The sequence below is a fragment of the Myotis brandtii genome, unplaced genomic scaffold (genome assembly GCF_000412655.1).
Source record: "Myotis brandtii unplaced genomic scaffold, ASM41265v1 scaffold312, whole genome shotgun sequence".
NCBI lineage: Eukaryota > Metazoa > Chordata > Mammalia > Chiroptera > Vespertilionidae > Myotis > Myotis brandtii.
In genome coordinates, this window is record NW_005361955.1 from 505104 (window position 1) to 521619 (window position 16516).

General features: G+C 49.0%; 1 protein-coding gene across 4 annotated transcripts in view; it reads left to right on the forward strand.

Annotated features, from left to right (window-relative positions):
- The window catches only part of PXYLP1 (2-phosphoxylose phosphatase 1), a 65038-nt gene that overhangs the window by 31019 nt on the left and 17503 nt on the right, over positions 1–16516 (forward strand). For 3 of the 4 annotated variants that reach the window (XM_005869993.2, XM_005869994.2, XM_005869995.2), the window contains exon 2: positions 5350–5481. In XM_005869993.2, the coding sequence (XP_005870055.1) occupies positions 5403–5481 (79 nt within the window). In that variant the 5' untranslated portion in view covers positions 5350–5402. Of the gene's footprint in view, positions 1–5349; positions 5482–7253; positions 7464–16516 lie in introns of those variants that run through there. The other variant, XM_005869992.2, reaches the window with a different exon arrangement.

Below are 16516 nucleotides of genomic sequence, written 5' to 3' on the forward strand. Positions count from 1 at the left end.
AATAAAATATATATTTAAAAAAAAAATAAATAAAAAATAAAAAAAATTATATTCTAAAAGATTTCCTTTTACTGTTCAAGTCTGTTGTAAAGTTGCTTTGCAGTTGCCTGTTTTATTGTTTGCCATTTCATCGGGAATTCGGAGTAACAATTTTATTTCTGGATTTAAGATATTTTTATCGCGTGGGCTTAGCACATCGGAAGTTGACATGGATGTTCCAGGCAGAAGAACCTGCGTCAATGTCAGGGCACCACATCGGATGACTGGCCACTGTTGTATGTTCAGCCTTGGACACAAAACAGTTGTTTCCACGGAAGTATTTATAGGAATAGGGTTTGGTCGTGATGCCATATTGGGTCTAGAGCACCTTTTGCATGCAAGGCCCTGGGGCCTGAGAGGTGTTGGGACTAGGAGATGAGGGAGCCATGCTGCGGTAGGTGGCAATCCCAGTGTCTCCGCCTGCTGAGGGGGCAGTGCATCTTCCCAGGGACTTTATTCTCTGGGCTGCGCGTGAGCAGGCTGTGGTCCCAGAGATGTGGCTGTCACTTTGCATGACTGGACAGGTCTGATAGAGTGTCCCAGGGGTGTGCATGCAGACCCCCGTGGAAGGAATATGGCCAGAAGGGACCCACAGATTGTGTGGCTTCCTGAATGGCTTCACGAGCCTCCTTGCTAGGGATGGAAAAAGAGAAAGGGGACTATGGAGAGTGGGGCCAGAGCTTGGGCCAGAGACGGAGAGAAAAAAAGTAAAATAAAAGTACATAATACATCTAAAGCATTTTCTTTAGTACCACCTTTCTATCTTGGTAATGGCATTTTAATGACACAAATGAGAGATCATTGAATGTACATTTTTCTTCCAAGCAGTTATGGTCATATTCAAAGCCCTAAATTCTGTACACCATTTACAGGAGTTAGGGTTTTAATTGGTAATCTCTCCTTCTTAGGATGGGGCCCAACAGAAATTGACATGGATGTTCCAGGCAGGAGGACCTGCGGCAATGTCAGGGCACCACAGCTGAGTCAGCCCCGGGGAAGGCTTGCCAGGAACCGGCTGCAAACGTGGCTGCCTGCCCTGACTGTTGGGGCTGGGCCGGGGAGCAGGGAAGTGGCCAGTGACCAGGGTTTGGAAGAGGAATGGCCTGGGACAGAAGCAGCAGCTCGGGGGAAAGGATAGATCTTTGTGTTTTGATGATGGTACTGAGTCCCTGGGTCCCTATGATTCCTCCAGCGCTGGGGAGTCCAACACAGCACAGCGACTCCGTGCCACGGTTCTGTGAGTGACGACAGCTGCTCCTCACCACCCTCCTGCTTCTTTATGCCCTTAACCCCCTTCTTTTTTAAAGAGCGGATCCTAGAGCCTGAGAAGTGAAGTCAGTCCATTGTGAGGAGGGCACCCAGAAACCCAGTGGCCGAGCCGGGAATGGTCACACCAGGCAGGAGGACCTGCGGCAATGTCAGGGCACCACAGCTGAGTCAGCCCCGGGGAAGGCTTGCCAGGAACCGGCTGCAAACGTGGCTGCCTGCCCTGACCGTTGGGGCTGGGCCGGGGAGCAGGGAAGTGGCCAGTGGCCAGGGTTTGGAAGAGGAACGGCCTGGGACAGAAGCAGCAGCTCAGGGGAAAGGGCAGATCTCTGTGTGTTGATGATGGTACTTGAGTCCCTGGGTCCCCGTGATTCTTCCAGCGCTGGGGAGTCCAGCACAGCACAGCGACTCCGTGCCACGGTTCTGTGAGTGACGACAGCTGCTCCTCACCACCCTCCTGCTTCTTTATGCCCTTAACCCCCTTCTTTTTTAAAGAGCGGATCCTAGAGCCTGAGAAGTGAAGTCAGTCCATTGTGAGGAGGGCACCCAGAAACCCAGTGGCCGAGCCGGGAATGGTCACAGATCCGCCAGTCTCCTTTCCGCCATGTCAAGGGCTCCTGACAGTCTCTTTCACCAAGGAATTGTTCCCCGTGAAGACACACCCCAGGGCAGAACCGTGTCCCCGGTTCCCACGTTGGGCGTGAACAAGGGTAGGGTGCACACACACACACACACACACACACACACTCACACTGGATGGCATCCTAGTTCCAGCTGCAAACACAAATATCTTCCAGTCCGTGTGAATTTTGGATTATGTCATCATTATAGTCATTTTTTAAAAATTAAGAACAAAGCATGGCCTTCCTCTCCTAGTTACACTAAGGAACTAGGCTCCAGAGTAAAGCCTGTGTTCATCACTCCCAGGGCTGTGTTTATCCCACCACGCTGGTCCCTCCCACAAGCGGAGGCAGCGAGACTCTGACCATTACCCGGCATTTGGCAGCTGCCAAGGGAGAGTCAGAAGGGGAGTGGGGCACAGAAACCCAGACGGTGTCGAGGGGAGGGGGGTGCTCCCAGATCGAGGCCTGTGTCATCCAGTGCACAGCATCAGCTACGCAGAGATGTCAGTAGCCTGAAAACTAAAAGCAGTGAGGCAGTCACGTGATCCCAGCCATCTGGTTAACCCAGCATGTCCTCAGTATTTTAAGTCTAGAACTAAATATAGCCCTTTTTTTCCCAAAGAGCGCTCAGCGTATTGAAGAATGCAGACAAGATGGAGCTTTGCAAATGACGCTTGCAGATGAGGATGTGGGGACTAGACCCTGGCTTAGAAATTCCTAGTGCCCTAACTGGTTTGGCTCAGTGGATAGAGCGTCGGCCTGCGGACTGAAGGGTCCCGGGTTTGATTCCAGTCAAGGGCACATGCCTGGATTGCAGGCTCGATACCCAGTAGGGAGTGTGCAGAAGGCAGCCAATTAATGATTCTCTCTCATCATTGATGTTTCTATCTCTCTCTCTCCCTCTCCCTTCCTCTCTGAAATCAATTTAAAAAAAAAGAAGAAATTCCCAGTAAAGGTGCTAGGCATTTCCTCTTTATTGTATCAGTTTCTTTGTTTTATATCAAGCTCCCAGAATGTAGTGGCTTAAAACAGCAACCATTATATTTGCTTGTGCTGAGTGGGTTGGCCACATGGTTCTTTTAGTCTGGGCTGACCCTCCTGATAACCATCTGCTGGTGGCGTGGCTGGGCTGGATGATCGGGGATGGCCTCGCTCACGTGTGTGGGGATTGGCAGGCTGGTTGTTTGCAGCCCTGCCTGCACCTGGTCTGTCATCTGCCAGCTGCTAGTCCGGTATCTTCACATGGTGGTCTTAGAGTTCCAAAAGCAGCAAGGGAGGACAAGCCCCAATACATTAGGACTTTCCAAGCCTCTGCTTGCTGGTCACTAGCTGTTGTCCCATTGGCCAAGGCTTAGAGTCCATGTGGGAGGAGACTACACAAGGCCATTGATCCAGAAAGGCACGAACAAATTGGGAGTCATCACGGCAACGAATCCACTGTGCTATCAGCCTGGGATGTTACTCGGCAAGTAGCACTGTTTCCACCTAATGCCCACGTGAAGACAACTCTGACCATCTTGCGGTTCATCCTCGTATGCACAGGCCGTGTCTGCTAAAACCAAAGGGCGCAGGCTTCGGAGTTCTAGTAGCCGCAGCTGCCAGTAAGTGCGATGGGAAAATCCCCCGAGTGACTGGAGGCAGGAAGTGGTTGAGGGGCCAGACGTGGCCCAGCACCAGAAGGAAGGCCCTGACCTCCCACGCCCAAGTCAGAGCAACCAAGAGGCAGGTCTGCTCTCTGAGGTGCCGAAGCAAGAGACACCACCGGGCAAGGAGGGGGGTGTCCCAGGAAGAGGTGCAGATGTCTGGGACACGAGGCACTGGCCCTTAGTGGGGGGCAGTAACTAAAGGGCCAGCAACAGTGTTCCTTTGAAGGTGTAAAATTGGGATGTATTTGTTAACAGAAATGCTGGTTGCCAGATGTCCAGACCCCGTTGTGAGGTACATGTGTATTTACGTCAATCTTTTAGCAAATGTTCTCTGACATAAGCCTGACAGGAGTGGTTCTCAGACTCCTTTGCAGGGCCCTGGTGGGGTTGGGGATGGGGACCAGGGGATTCCAGGGCTCTGGCTGCTGTTTCATGCCCTGCAAATAGGCTTTAAAAACAAAACAAAATAAAATAAAAAAACTTTACTGAGCTAGAATCCACGTAGCGTACAAGTCACTTAGTGTGCGATTTAGTGGTTTTTCGTATATTCACAAAGCGGTGCCACACTCACCACGTCAGCAGGTGAGCTTGTATCTGATCGTGTCTGTCTGGGCTCTGAAAGAGGTTGTGTTTGAAGGTGGAAAAGATTCTGCTGATAAAATCCAGTTGGAAATGACTGGTTTTAATTTTATTCTAGTTGAAGACCCTTTTCTGAAAAGTGTGATTTTCAAGTTCTACTTCAGATGCAAATGAGACCAGGAAATCAACTTGGTATCTAAGAGCGATGGGGGAAAACCTGTAGGGAACATTCACGTTTTCTTTCCTTCACAGCAGGGTCATGTAGGGCCGTCTGCAACATCTTTTTAGAGCCCTTGTGCGCAGCTCTGAGGTGGGTGGGGCTGCAGGAAGACCTGTAGATGCAGCTGAAATAGCTCAATGGTCAAGTGGGGGGAAGGTCTCTAATTAGAAAGGGCTGCTTATAGGAACAAGTCCTCAGGTACACCCCACCTGCCCCTAAAGACATTACTGTGGCATACATCGCAGTGATTGGTGTTCAGGTTAATGTTAAAAATAAAGAAGACCAGAGTCATCTTTATAGCAAAACGTTCATCAAAAAAAGAGGCAGCCCTAGCTGGTTTGGCTCAGTGGATAGAGCGTTAGCCTGGGAACTGAAGGGTCCCGGGTTCGATTCCAGTCAACGGTATATGCCTGAGTTGTGAACTCAATCCCCTGTAGGGGGTGTGCAGGAGGCAACCAATCTAATGATTCTCTCTCATCATTGATGTATCTATCTCTCCCTCTCCCTTCCTCTCTGAAATCAATAAAAATATATTTTTTAAAAAAACATAAGACTGGAAGCTAGGGTAGTTAAGAGAGAGAAAGAGACAGACAGACAGACAGACACAGTAGTTGGGGGTCAGAATGGGGTGAGCATGAGCTGGTCCCGGAAACACTTCGCTGTCTGGCACACTGTACTAATAAGTGCTCAATAAACTTCCTTTACCTTCTTCTTTGGAAAGGTCACGCTGTAAAGTATCTCATTCCCGGTTGATATCAGATAAACGAACCATTCACGAACTGGTTTCCTCTTATTAATCTGACAGACCCATTCTTGGAGGCCTCATTTGGGGGCAGAGACGGAACCTGAAGCTCCCCATTGTTCTCCCACTAGGACTCACGTCTGCCTGCCCGAGGCCTGGGCTAATTGGATTATTTTCATCAGTCGCCAAACTCCAGCTCAGAACACATGCTTATTGCCTCTGCTTTGTTCACAGGGCATGTTCCCGATTTGAGGTGAAACCATGAGGAGGAGACAGAACAAATAATAATGCTTTTCCGCAATCGCTTCTTGCTGCTGCTGGCACTCGCTGCGCTGCTGGCCCTCCTGAGCCTCAGCCTGCAGTTCTGTGAGTATCCGGGAGGGGGTGGGGGGGCCTCACTCTGAAACACAGGGCCCTCCAGGCGAGCAAGTGGGCCCAAAGCCCCTGTCGTCCAAGTGGACAGTGGGGTTGAAAACAACTGAGTCTTTTTATTACTGGTGCTAATGGCGGATGGCTGGGAGCAGGAATCCTAACCCCCTGAATTGTTCCGGCATCTTTCTTGGCCGAGGAACAAGAGCGCTCACTAGGCCTTGTGGCCCATTTTTGGCTTCTGCACCGATTCCTAAACCGCCTGGTTATCCCCGGATTCTTAGCTTCCCAGAGACACTGAGTGGCCCAGCTTGTTTTCTCGTCATGCCAAGCCACTCCGAGCTGAGGTATTTGACCTTCTGGCTGGTTCTTTGCGGGTTGGTGTCTATTTTATGTTCAGTGGGCAGTGGGTGGGAGTTGTTGGGGAGGGTGGGGGCATTAGGTATGAAACTCAGCCCCCTGGGCAGCAGGGAAATTGCGTGTGGCGAGGCGAGAGCTCGGCCGGTGAAGCCAGGCCCCAGACCTCCCTGCCCAGCACTTTGCCCTTCAATGGGACAGGCTGGGCCCAGATCCGTGCACCGTCCTCAAACACAGATCCGGCCCTACAACCCTTGGTTGTAACCTTTCACCGGTGGCCCGTGGTCTCGGAGGCCCTTCGCCATCCTGTGGCCTCTCACACCTTGGACTTGATGACACAGCCTTGCCCAGTTGCTTGGCATTCTCTCCATATCCAGCCTGTTCTGTGCCTGGATCCCGCCGGCCCCTCTGCCTGGAGTGCTCTCCTCCTCACCTCCCTACCTCCCCACCTCCCCCTTCACTCAGCCCTTTTCGCCTCCAGGAACCTTCCAAGGCCCCCAGCCGAGTCTGGTGCTTCTTTGATGTACATCGTCCTGACTCTCTTTCCTTCTTGCACTAACCGTGCACTATCATCATTTTCAGTTCCTGTATCTTTTCCTCCTACGCGACTGTCTGCTCTCTGAGCGAGGGGTCCACACCTTGTTTCCCTCGGTACCCGAGGAACTGCACTGCCCACCACACAGTAGGTGTTTCATGCTGTTTGTTAGGTGAATGAATGAATCTCCGCCTGCTCTGAAAAGCAGGCTGACTCCGCTTCCCTCTCCCTGTCTGCGCCATGCTGGGAATGGTGTTCCTGCTGTCGCCTGCCTTCCCTCCATTTACTTCCTCACCCTCATGAGCGGGAGACAAGTGGTTGGCACCCATCACCGCCGAGGAAGGCTCTGTGAGGAGGTGGCGTTTCTGCCGCAGTTTGAATGATGGAAAACGAGCAGGTGGCTTGGCGAGTGGGGTGTTCCACGAACGTGGGAAAGATTGGCATTTGGAAAAAGTGGTTTGAAGAGAGGAGGCTTTGAGCAAGTTTCCCTGATTCACCTCCAGTTTGTGACCGACTCCATGCACCAGATGGGTGCATGGAGTCGGTCACAACCTATCTCTAACCGTAGAAAGAATTTAAAGGACTCATTTATCTGTCCAGAATAGGAAAAGCCTTCAAGATTAGGCGCACGGAGGAAGTTTAAAGATACTCCAGATGGTTAACGAACCATTAAGTAGGAATCCTTTCCAAAAAGTGTGCTAGGACTCTCGGTTGTTTAATTGTGTGTAACTTTTCATTAAAAATTTTCCATCCTTGGGTTGCAGAGGTGGGAAGTTCCAATCGGCCTGGATTTTTATTCTGAAAAGCTGCCGGGATCTGGGACGTGAATGGGGGTTACTTGTGTTGGCTGCGTTGCTTTTGCATGAGGTGGTGCCCACGTCACTGAATTGGCCTGTGTGTTTTGCTTATATAACTCTTGTGAAAGTCCCTTCTGTTTGAGGAGAGCCAATTTTCAGCCATACTTTCTGAAAGGAAAATTTTTCAGGGCAAATTAGCCTGCGTGGGTCTGAGCTCTCTCCTTCTTGGATGCGTTGCCGTTCGGAAAGCTATTGAGATATGGATGCTCTGACTGCTCTTCTGCTTCTAGGTAACATGTAATTTTGGCATTTACCCATGTCTGTGGCAATGGAGTGTAATTGCTTTATTTAATTGCTTGGTTGGTTGCTAATTTTTATGGTGTTAGAAACTTCACTAATTTATGATACGAAGATAGATGCTTGAGTCCTACTTGTGTTTTTATTCCTACCCTGAAATACAGGGACTTTTTCTTCACCGTTTCTTTTTGACTAATTTTTGAATATCAAATTAGCACTTACAATTATTTTAAGGAATATGGTTGAGGCAATCAGATATAACTTGGTTTTCTCATGCTTTAAGTAAACAGTACAGTTTTACTTCTGCAAGTGATTGTGTATTTTCTCTTGTCCTGTTGGTAATTTTCTTTTTCTGATGTTTTGAACATGAGAAAGTTATGACACAGGTTACAGTTTTAAAAATCCGGTTTTTCAAATAAGCATTTTTCTCTCCCTTGATACAGAAAGTGTGTCTGTGAACCCACATATATTTATTAAGGGCTTATGTGTGTTGGGCATTTCTCTAAATGTCAAGAGTAGAGGTGGTAGAGAAAGGATAAAAAAAGGTTAAGATGCAGTTCATAGTTTCTCAAAATATGTTTATTTTAAGTGGTACTACTATCTTGCTATATGCTAATAGCCTTTAATGAAAATCATTCATTTTGTATTTTCAAGTCCTTGAGGTTTTTGAGTTTTGAAATAGGGACATTCCAAAGTTCCTGATTTTTAAATTGTAGAAGGGAGCAACTAGGCATGAATATCTTTATTATTCCGGTTAAAATGAGCACAAGGGGGGAAAGTAACACCGCAGATCGAGGGACTCCTTGAGCACAACAGGGAAAGGCCGTCGGGCTGTGAGGACTCGTGAACGATTCGTCGTTTTTCCTTTTTCTGCTCATGTGTAATCGTCCATTTTCCTGCTCCCGCGCAGCCTTTCCTGGGCGCTCGTTTCATGCTCATGTCACTGTTCCAACCCACATTCCCCCAATGGCAGTGGCACAGGAGCAGGCAGGCTCTGGAGTCAGCGCCCTGGGTTTGAAGGATGCTCTGCCTCTTAGCAGCGTGTGCCCTTGGGCAAGCTTGACCTCCTGGAGCCTCTGTTTCTCCTGTAAAATGGAGTTGATCATGGTTGTTGTTATCATGGTTGTTGCTTTGCAGTGTTGGTGTGAGAACAGAGAGCTTGTGGGAAACCCCTTGGCTCCGGAAGCCTAATCAGCATAAACCTTTTCAGCAACAGTACAGAGTCCCACCTTCCTCAGAAACCAGGGCTCTTGCTGCTTCAGAGGCTGCAGAGGCTTATGTTACTTTAGCTGAGTGAGTGAGTGAGTGAGTGTGTGTGTGTGTGTGTGTGTATGAAATACATCATACTTTTATTTGTTTTTTATCAGAGTTCATTAGCTGTGGTAGGAGTTAATCTAAATTGGCACGTGGCACCTATATCTGGGGTCACCTTCCTCAGCCCAATTGACCAGAGCAGGTTCCAAGGGAGAATCCGGATCCCCAGGTAATTGCCCTGCAGAAGTAAAGCCAGGGTTGTGTGCAATAGGGAAGAGCCCTTTCTGCAGGAGGAGTTGGGCCTGTTCTGCGTGGCCATGGAGACACATTTCAGTCAAGCGTCCGTGGAGGTGGAGCGGGTGGTGTGCCGCCTCTGGAGCACCACTCTCTGAAGAGTAGACTATTAGGCAGCTCATTGCACCTGATCCTATTTGAAGTCACTTCAGACTCAGGTTTTGCGACTTGTGTGTTCCTTGTCGATCCCGGGTCATGAGCATGCACAGCTCTGTCCTTCAGCGGAGCTTCCCTGAGTTTGCAGTTTGCGAGGCCCTGGGCTGGGAGGTTAATCTCTCCCCGGCTGCAGAAGCTCTCTGTCTAGTGGAGAGTCCGGAGCAGGTGCCTGGGACACAGTGTGCAATGTGCTAGGACCCGTCAGAGGCAGCAGCATGAGAAAGAACATGGACTCTGGAGCCAGACTGCCTCGATCGAATCCCTGTCCTCCACTTGCCAGCTGTGTGGCACGTTATTTCCCTTCTCTGTGCCTCAGTTTCCTCATCTATAAAATGGGGGTAATGAGAGTTCCTATTTCATAAGGTCGGCAAAGGATTAAGTAAGCTGATATTTATACAACACTTAGAATAGTGCCTGACACAGTAATCACTGTATGCGTGTTTGTTAAATAAAATGAAATAGAGAATTTATGGCAGGGTGATATGGGAGGGTAGAGGACAAGAAACTGACCTTGGAGGTCAGAGAAGACTCTCAGAAGGGGTTCATCTGAGCTTCATCCTTGAGAGATGAGTAGGAGTTGGCCAAGGAGGAAGCTGGGATGGGCATTCCTGGCTGATGGAGATGGGAATGCAAAGGCAGAGCAAGAGAAGCGGAGGCTCGTCACCTGTGTGTAGCTGTGAAAGTGGACACAGGCCGGGGCACCGCCACCATCACTTTATATCTGGCAGGTGCGGGGAGCCACTGAAGCAGGGAAGACACCGTCAGATTTGTGTCTTGGAAAGACCCCAGTTCGGTATAGCGTTTGCCAAAGACGTGTAGTCTGAGCACCTGATCAGAGCGGCCCAGGAGCTTGTTAGAATGCATGTTCCCAAAGCAAAAAGAGAGAGCACCTTCTGGACCCCTCGCTGCAGACTCGCAGTCTTAGTATGAGTGGGACCCAGAATCTGCATTCATAACAGGCCCCCGGGTGAGTCTAGTGAACAGGTGCTACCTGTTCAGAGGCTGGTGGGTGGGCAATGCTCGAGGCAACCCAGGGGCACGTAGGAGTTTGGCTCGGGTAGTTCAGTAGATGCTTCCTTCACCCATGCATTCACGCATTCGCTCACATAAACATCTCATGTCCATATGGGATACGTGTGCTGAAGGCTGAAGGAAACGCCCCAGACATAGGCTAGGAGGTCAGCCATGCAGGGCTGATGGCTCTCTGGGGCTGGGCGAGGAGGCCCAGGGAGAGCACTCGGAGCAAGAGGAGAGGCAGGACAAGGTGCCGACAACTGGAGGAGCTGGGGCAGAGCAGGAGGAAGAGCTGGGGCACTGGAGGTGCTGAAGACCCACCTGGGTGGGGTGTGAATGGTGTGGTGTCCTGCCAGCGGGTGATTTCAGGGGCTGAGCCCAGGAGCCCCTGTCCGGAGCCCCTGTTTGGGGATTTGGTATCCTCTTGGGGAGACCAGGTCTCCCAGGAGCATGTGGAAGCCACTCCAGACCGACAGCCTGTAGGTTTGTTTTTGTTTGGCTCAACCATGTTTTCACATTTTAAAATTTATTTACCAATGTTTTAAAGCTAGGCAATTTCACATAAGCCTCCAACCCGTCCTTTAAAAACCAGACTGCCCAGCAAGCCAAGACCCACAGTCCCTGAGCAGCTGGGTGGGGCCGCCCCTTCGGGAATGTGAGCTCTCTCTTTCTCCACATTCCTACCCTCCCAGCCTCGTCAGCTCAGCTCTGGGGTTTGTGCCTGGTGGTGCAGATCGAGGGAAAAGAGGAAATCTGGGCAGATGGAGGCAGAGAGGCCGTGAGGGAGACAGAACAGCAGCTAAGGGGTGGGGCCCTGAGCCAAGGGAGGCAGGTAACTGCCCCACGTTCTCAGGTGGGCAGCTGAGGAGCCCAGCTTACTCAGCTCTATGTGTGGGGGTGGTGTATGTGGGATGTGAGTGTGTGAATGATGTGTGTGTGGTCTCAGTTGTATGTGTGTATGTGTATATGTGTGTGTGTGATGTGTGGTGGTGTGGGAGTGGGTGGTATGTGTATTGGGGTTGTGTATGTGTGGTAAGTGTGAATGATGTGTGTGTGGTGAGTCTGAGTTGTGTATGTGCATGTGGTATGTGTGTGCATGTAGGGGGTGTGTGTGCATGCGTGGTGTGTGTATGTTTGTGGTGTGTGTGTGTGTGCATGTGGGGTGTGTGCATGTGGTTTGTGTGTGTGTGGGGGGGTGTGCATGTGTGATGTGTGTATGTGTTCTGTAGTCCCCCACCACCTTTCTTCCTTGCAGAGCCATCATTTTCCTGTGTCTTCCAGCCCCCACATCCCCGCCTTAGGCTGCTTTGCATCTGCCATATGCTCGGGAGGAGAACCACCATGCTTGGTAGAACAGCGTAGAAATTAGTAGAAAATTGCCTCTGAATAGGAAAGCCGGGGTGTGTGACACGTGCCTTGCCTGGTCCTTCAGACCCTGGCTGCTTCAGCCTCTGTTGCTCTGTAAGGTCGCTCTCCTTAGCGTTTGCAGCTCCAACGACTTGTGGGCGTCCCTGAAGGTCCGAGGCATGTGGTGGAGGCACCAATTCCGGTGACAATAGCCGAGATTGAGCTCAGTTGCTGACCAGGCCAGGTCCCGCCGTCCAGCCAGGGGACTTTGTCCTTCTTTCCTCTGTGTCAGGTGTATATTTTATGCAGAAAAACATGCCCCAGGGGTATGTGCAAACTTGGAGATTCATGAATATTGCTACGTTTTGGTGGCAAAGGTTTGGGGATGCAACCCTCAGAACACCAAGGGTGACATGTTCTGTCTCCTCTATTTCCAAAGCTCTAATAAGGTGCTTCCCAGGTTTTTATTTTGGTGAGTTCGATTTAAATAGAATGGGGAATTAATAATGAGGGCTTGCATTTTTTTTTTTAGTATATTTTATTGAATTTTCACAGAGAAGAAGGGAGAGGGACAGAGAGTCAGAAACATCAATGACAGAGATCGATCAGCTGCCCCCTGCTCAGCCCCCAGTAGGGATGTGCCCGCAACCCAGGTACATGCCCCTGACCAGAATCGAACCTGGGACCCTTGAGTCCGCAGGCCGACGCTCCATCCACTGAGCCAAACCAGTTCAGCAAGGGGGCTTGCATTTTTAACTGAAGAGTTCTGTCATATCCCCATAGTATCATCATCACTAACATGTTTTATTTAGTATTTTTAAAATTAACTTTGATCCTTTTCTTGGAGGTTTATTTTCCGACTAATTTCTGAGTTTCCTCTGAACGCTTCATGTGCAGCTACCACATAGAGTTAAGTGTCTGTGGGTGAAGAAAATTCTGTAGATTAGCCACAAAATTAATTGACGAGTCAACTTTCATCACAACATTTCAAGCTCATGTACTTACACTGGAGGGGGCGGGAACATCATGTAGCAGGGCCTTCGGACACATGTTTGTGGGTCATTGCTCTTTTTCTTCCTAGGTGGCCTCCCTCCCTCCCTCCCTCCTTCCTTCCTCCAATTCTCTCTCCCTTTCTTTCCTTTCCTTTCCTTTCCTTTCCTTTCCTTTCCTTTCCTTTCCTTTCCTTTCCTTTCCTTTCTTGTTTCTGATCTTAGAGAATTTCTGCTAAGAACAGGTGTTCATTGCGGCCTTGCTTATAACAGGAAGAAGGGGGAAGGCAACCAGTGTCCAATAGTAAACACTCCTGCATCCTTTACTCTGCGATTACATAGACCTGTCTCCATTGACTTGGAAGCTTGTCATAAAATATTAATTTTACGTGGGAATACCTGTGTGTGTTGTGTGTGCACGTGTGGTCAGCAGCATTGAGAAGGGAATCTCCCATCTAGAGGAGATAAACTAATAACACTAGAGAGTGTCAGTGAAAGGGGAGTGTTTGCGGATCGCCAGGCTGTATGAAGAGAGCCAGCTTAGGAGAGAACGCTCCAGGACGTGTTTACATGGCGGTAACCCCCGAGGGGGCGAGCCAGGCACACGGGGAGCCGCCCAGGTGGAGCTGCGTCACCGCGCGCTGACCAGCTCAGGACCCCACTCCCTGCTGTCTTGGCCATAGAGCTCCTGTTCCAAGCTGATGGCATTTTTAACAGAGAGAGAAAGTCTGTGTCGAGTGCAGCAAGCGGTCATCAGAGTGAACCCCTGTGGTCTTGACAGCAGTCCCCCCTTTCCCCCCTTGTCCCCCGCTTGGGGGAAGGGTTTGGACGGGGCAGTGTGTGAAGCTGATCAGGAATGAGGGCTTGAGGGCAGACTCTTTTATTTTTTTACATTTCATTTTCTATTGGTTTCTGGTGTACAGCTTAGTGGTTAGGTAATCATATACTTTACGTAGCGTTTCTTTTGATATTTCCAGTACCCCAACTGGCACCGTACATAGTTATTGTAATAGTTATTGTAATAGCTATTGTAATAGTTATTGTAATAGCTATTGTAATAGTTATTGTAATAGCTATTGTAATAGTTATTGTAATAGCTATTGTAATAGTTATTGTAATAGCTATTGTAATAGTTATTGTAATAGCTATTGTAATAGTTATTGTAATAGCTATTGTAATAGTTATTGTAATAGCTATTGTAATAGTTATTGTAATAGCTATTGTAATAGTTATTGTAATAGCTATTGTAATAGTTATTGTAATAGCTATTGTAATAGTTATTGTAATAGCTATTGTAATAGTTATTGTAATAGCTATTGTAATAGTTATTGTAATAGCTATTGTAATAGTTATTGTAATAGCTATTGTAATAGTTATTGTAATAGCTATTGTAATAGTTATTGTAATAGCTATTGTAATAGTTATTGTAATAGCTATTGTAATAGTTATTGTAATAGCTATTGTAATAGTTATTGTAATAGCTATTGTAATAGTTATTGTAATAGCTATTGTAATAGTTATTGTAATAGCTATTGTAATAGTTATTGTAATAGCTATTGTAATAGTTATTGTAATAGCTATTGTAATAGTTATTGTAATAGCTTATTAACTGTATTTCCTGCGTTGCTTACTTCCCCATGACTGTTTTGTAACGACCCATTTGTGTTTCTTAGTCCCTTTACCTCTTTCACCCAGTGCCCCAACCCCCCTCCCCTCTGGCAACCACCAGTTCTCTGTATCTATGAATCTGCTTCTATTTTCTTCATCAGTTTATTCTGTTCTTTAGATTCCACATATGAGTGAAATCAGACAGTGTTTGTCTTTCTCTGGCTGACTTATTTCACTTAGCATAATGCCCTCTAGGTCCATCCATGCTGTCACAAATGGTAAGATTTAATATTTTTATGGCTGAGTAATATTCCATATATGTATATGGTACATATATACCACGGGTTGTTTTATTTTTAATCCACGAGGGCAGAATCTGAATCCTGAATAAGAGGGTAAAGTCAGGTGTGCGCACAGAGAGCTTGGTCCTTAGCCTGAGTCCACAGATGTCCATATTGTCTCGTGTGGTTTGAGGGGTCCCATGAACCCCCAGAAATCAAAATCAAAAGTTTGCATATATGGTCCTTTTTCAAGGGTGAGGATCAGTAGCTTTTATGAGACTCTCAAAGGTGAGGCAGAGGGGATCTAGGCCCTGAGATGCTTAAGGAGGCTGACATTCTTTCCACAGTAATTTGGGGATGGGGGTGGGGTCCTGTCCTGGAATCTCTGTGATGTCTGGTTTGATTTGGAGACCATCATGTAACCCAAAGGACTCCGTTAGGTCGAGGCCAGTTGTCAGTGGCCCCCCGAGAGGCTGCACATGGCTCGGGCACAGGCTGTGGTGGGCTCTGCCCCGCACTCTGGCGGTCCCGTGGGTCTCAGTGGCAGCTGTCAGAGGGAGGGGTTGGGCAGAGAGGAGATAAGAGCTTGGGGACCGCCTAGGGCAGGAGCTGAGCCCCCAACCCCGGGAGTCACCCCTGTTGTGATTTCCTGGCTCTCGTCACTGGCACCCAAAGCACTGACTAGCTTCTGACAGTGGCTCCCCAGGAGGCAACACGAGTGAGGAACAGGGAATGATGAGGAGTGAGGGTAACAAGAAAAGGCTGGTCTTCTGTTGTGGCCCAAAGTGGGTGGGTCACAGTGGGAACCGTGGACTCCCCCGCTCCATCTCGTCTGTGTAAAACCAAGTGTCTCAGCGTGTACAGATGGGGATTTGATTTTCACATTTTACCTGTAAACCCGATTCCCACCCAGGCCTTTCAAAACAAATAACCGAAGGCAGATAACAAAGCTGTGGGCGCCGGTGTTGTGGTTCTGGTTGATACTTGAGAATTACACGCAGACATTTTTATATTCAGGGCACGGTAGAGACAGATTGGGCATTTAAGGCAACTTAGTGGATTGAAGAGCACTGAGGGAATTGTGGGAATTGCCTGTGAGAACAAATCATTATTCCTTGGCAGGCGGGCGAAGGAGAGGGAACTGAAGAGCTGTAGATTACCGGGAGGAAGAAGTCAGGGAAATCAGGTGGCAGCACTAGGGGCCATTGTACAGATGAAGGAAATGACACATAGCAGGCAGGAATGCTTGCCCGAGGTCACGCGCAGCGAGGCGGGAGCAGAGCCAGCACCTGGCCCAGGTCTTCTCCACTGTGAGCCCCCAGCCCCACACTGCCTGCCTGCATTCAGAACCACGGACAGCTGTGGGGCAGGGGTGACTGAGGACAGGCTATGATGACACTGGAAAAGAGGAGTCCCACGGGAGAGGTGACTACAGACCCCCAAGGAGGCAGCCAGCTCAGCCTGAGGGTGAGGCAGGCCCGGGAGCCAGGAGGGTAAAAAGCCGGTGGTGGGGCCTCACCTGGGTCTCACGCTCTTTTCTGGTGCAGTCCGTGGTGTGACTTGTGGGACATCTGAGCCCAGAGCAGTCGAGACAGAGTTGAGCCCACACTCTAGCCCAGTGATGGCGAACCTTTTGAGCTCGGCGTGTCAGCATTTTGAAAAACCCTAACTTAACTCTGGTGCCGTGTCACATATAGACATTTTTTGATATTTGCAACCATAGTAAAACAAAGATTTATATTTTTGATATTTACTTTATATATTTAAATGCCACTTAACAAAGAAAAATCAACCAAAAAAATGAGTTCGCGTGTCACCTCTGACACGCGTGTCATAGGTTCGCCATCACTGCTCTGGCCCCTTTGTGCTTACCTTCACTGGACACCTCTGGATCCCCAACAGCTACCTTTAGTCTGCCAGGTGTGTGTGATCAGACAAGAGCTGACCCACTAAACAACATGAGCAGGTTTGGTGGGGGCAGCTTAAGGCACGGAGGGCAGGAGGCAGGGGTCTGGAGGCTGCCTAACTCCCTGTGAAATGGACTCTCCCCGTGGGAAGCCTGTCTTTCTGGAAAGGGCCTGTATTGGCACAGTTGGCTCGTGT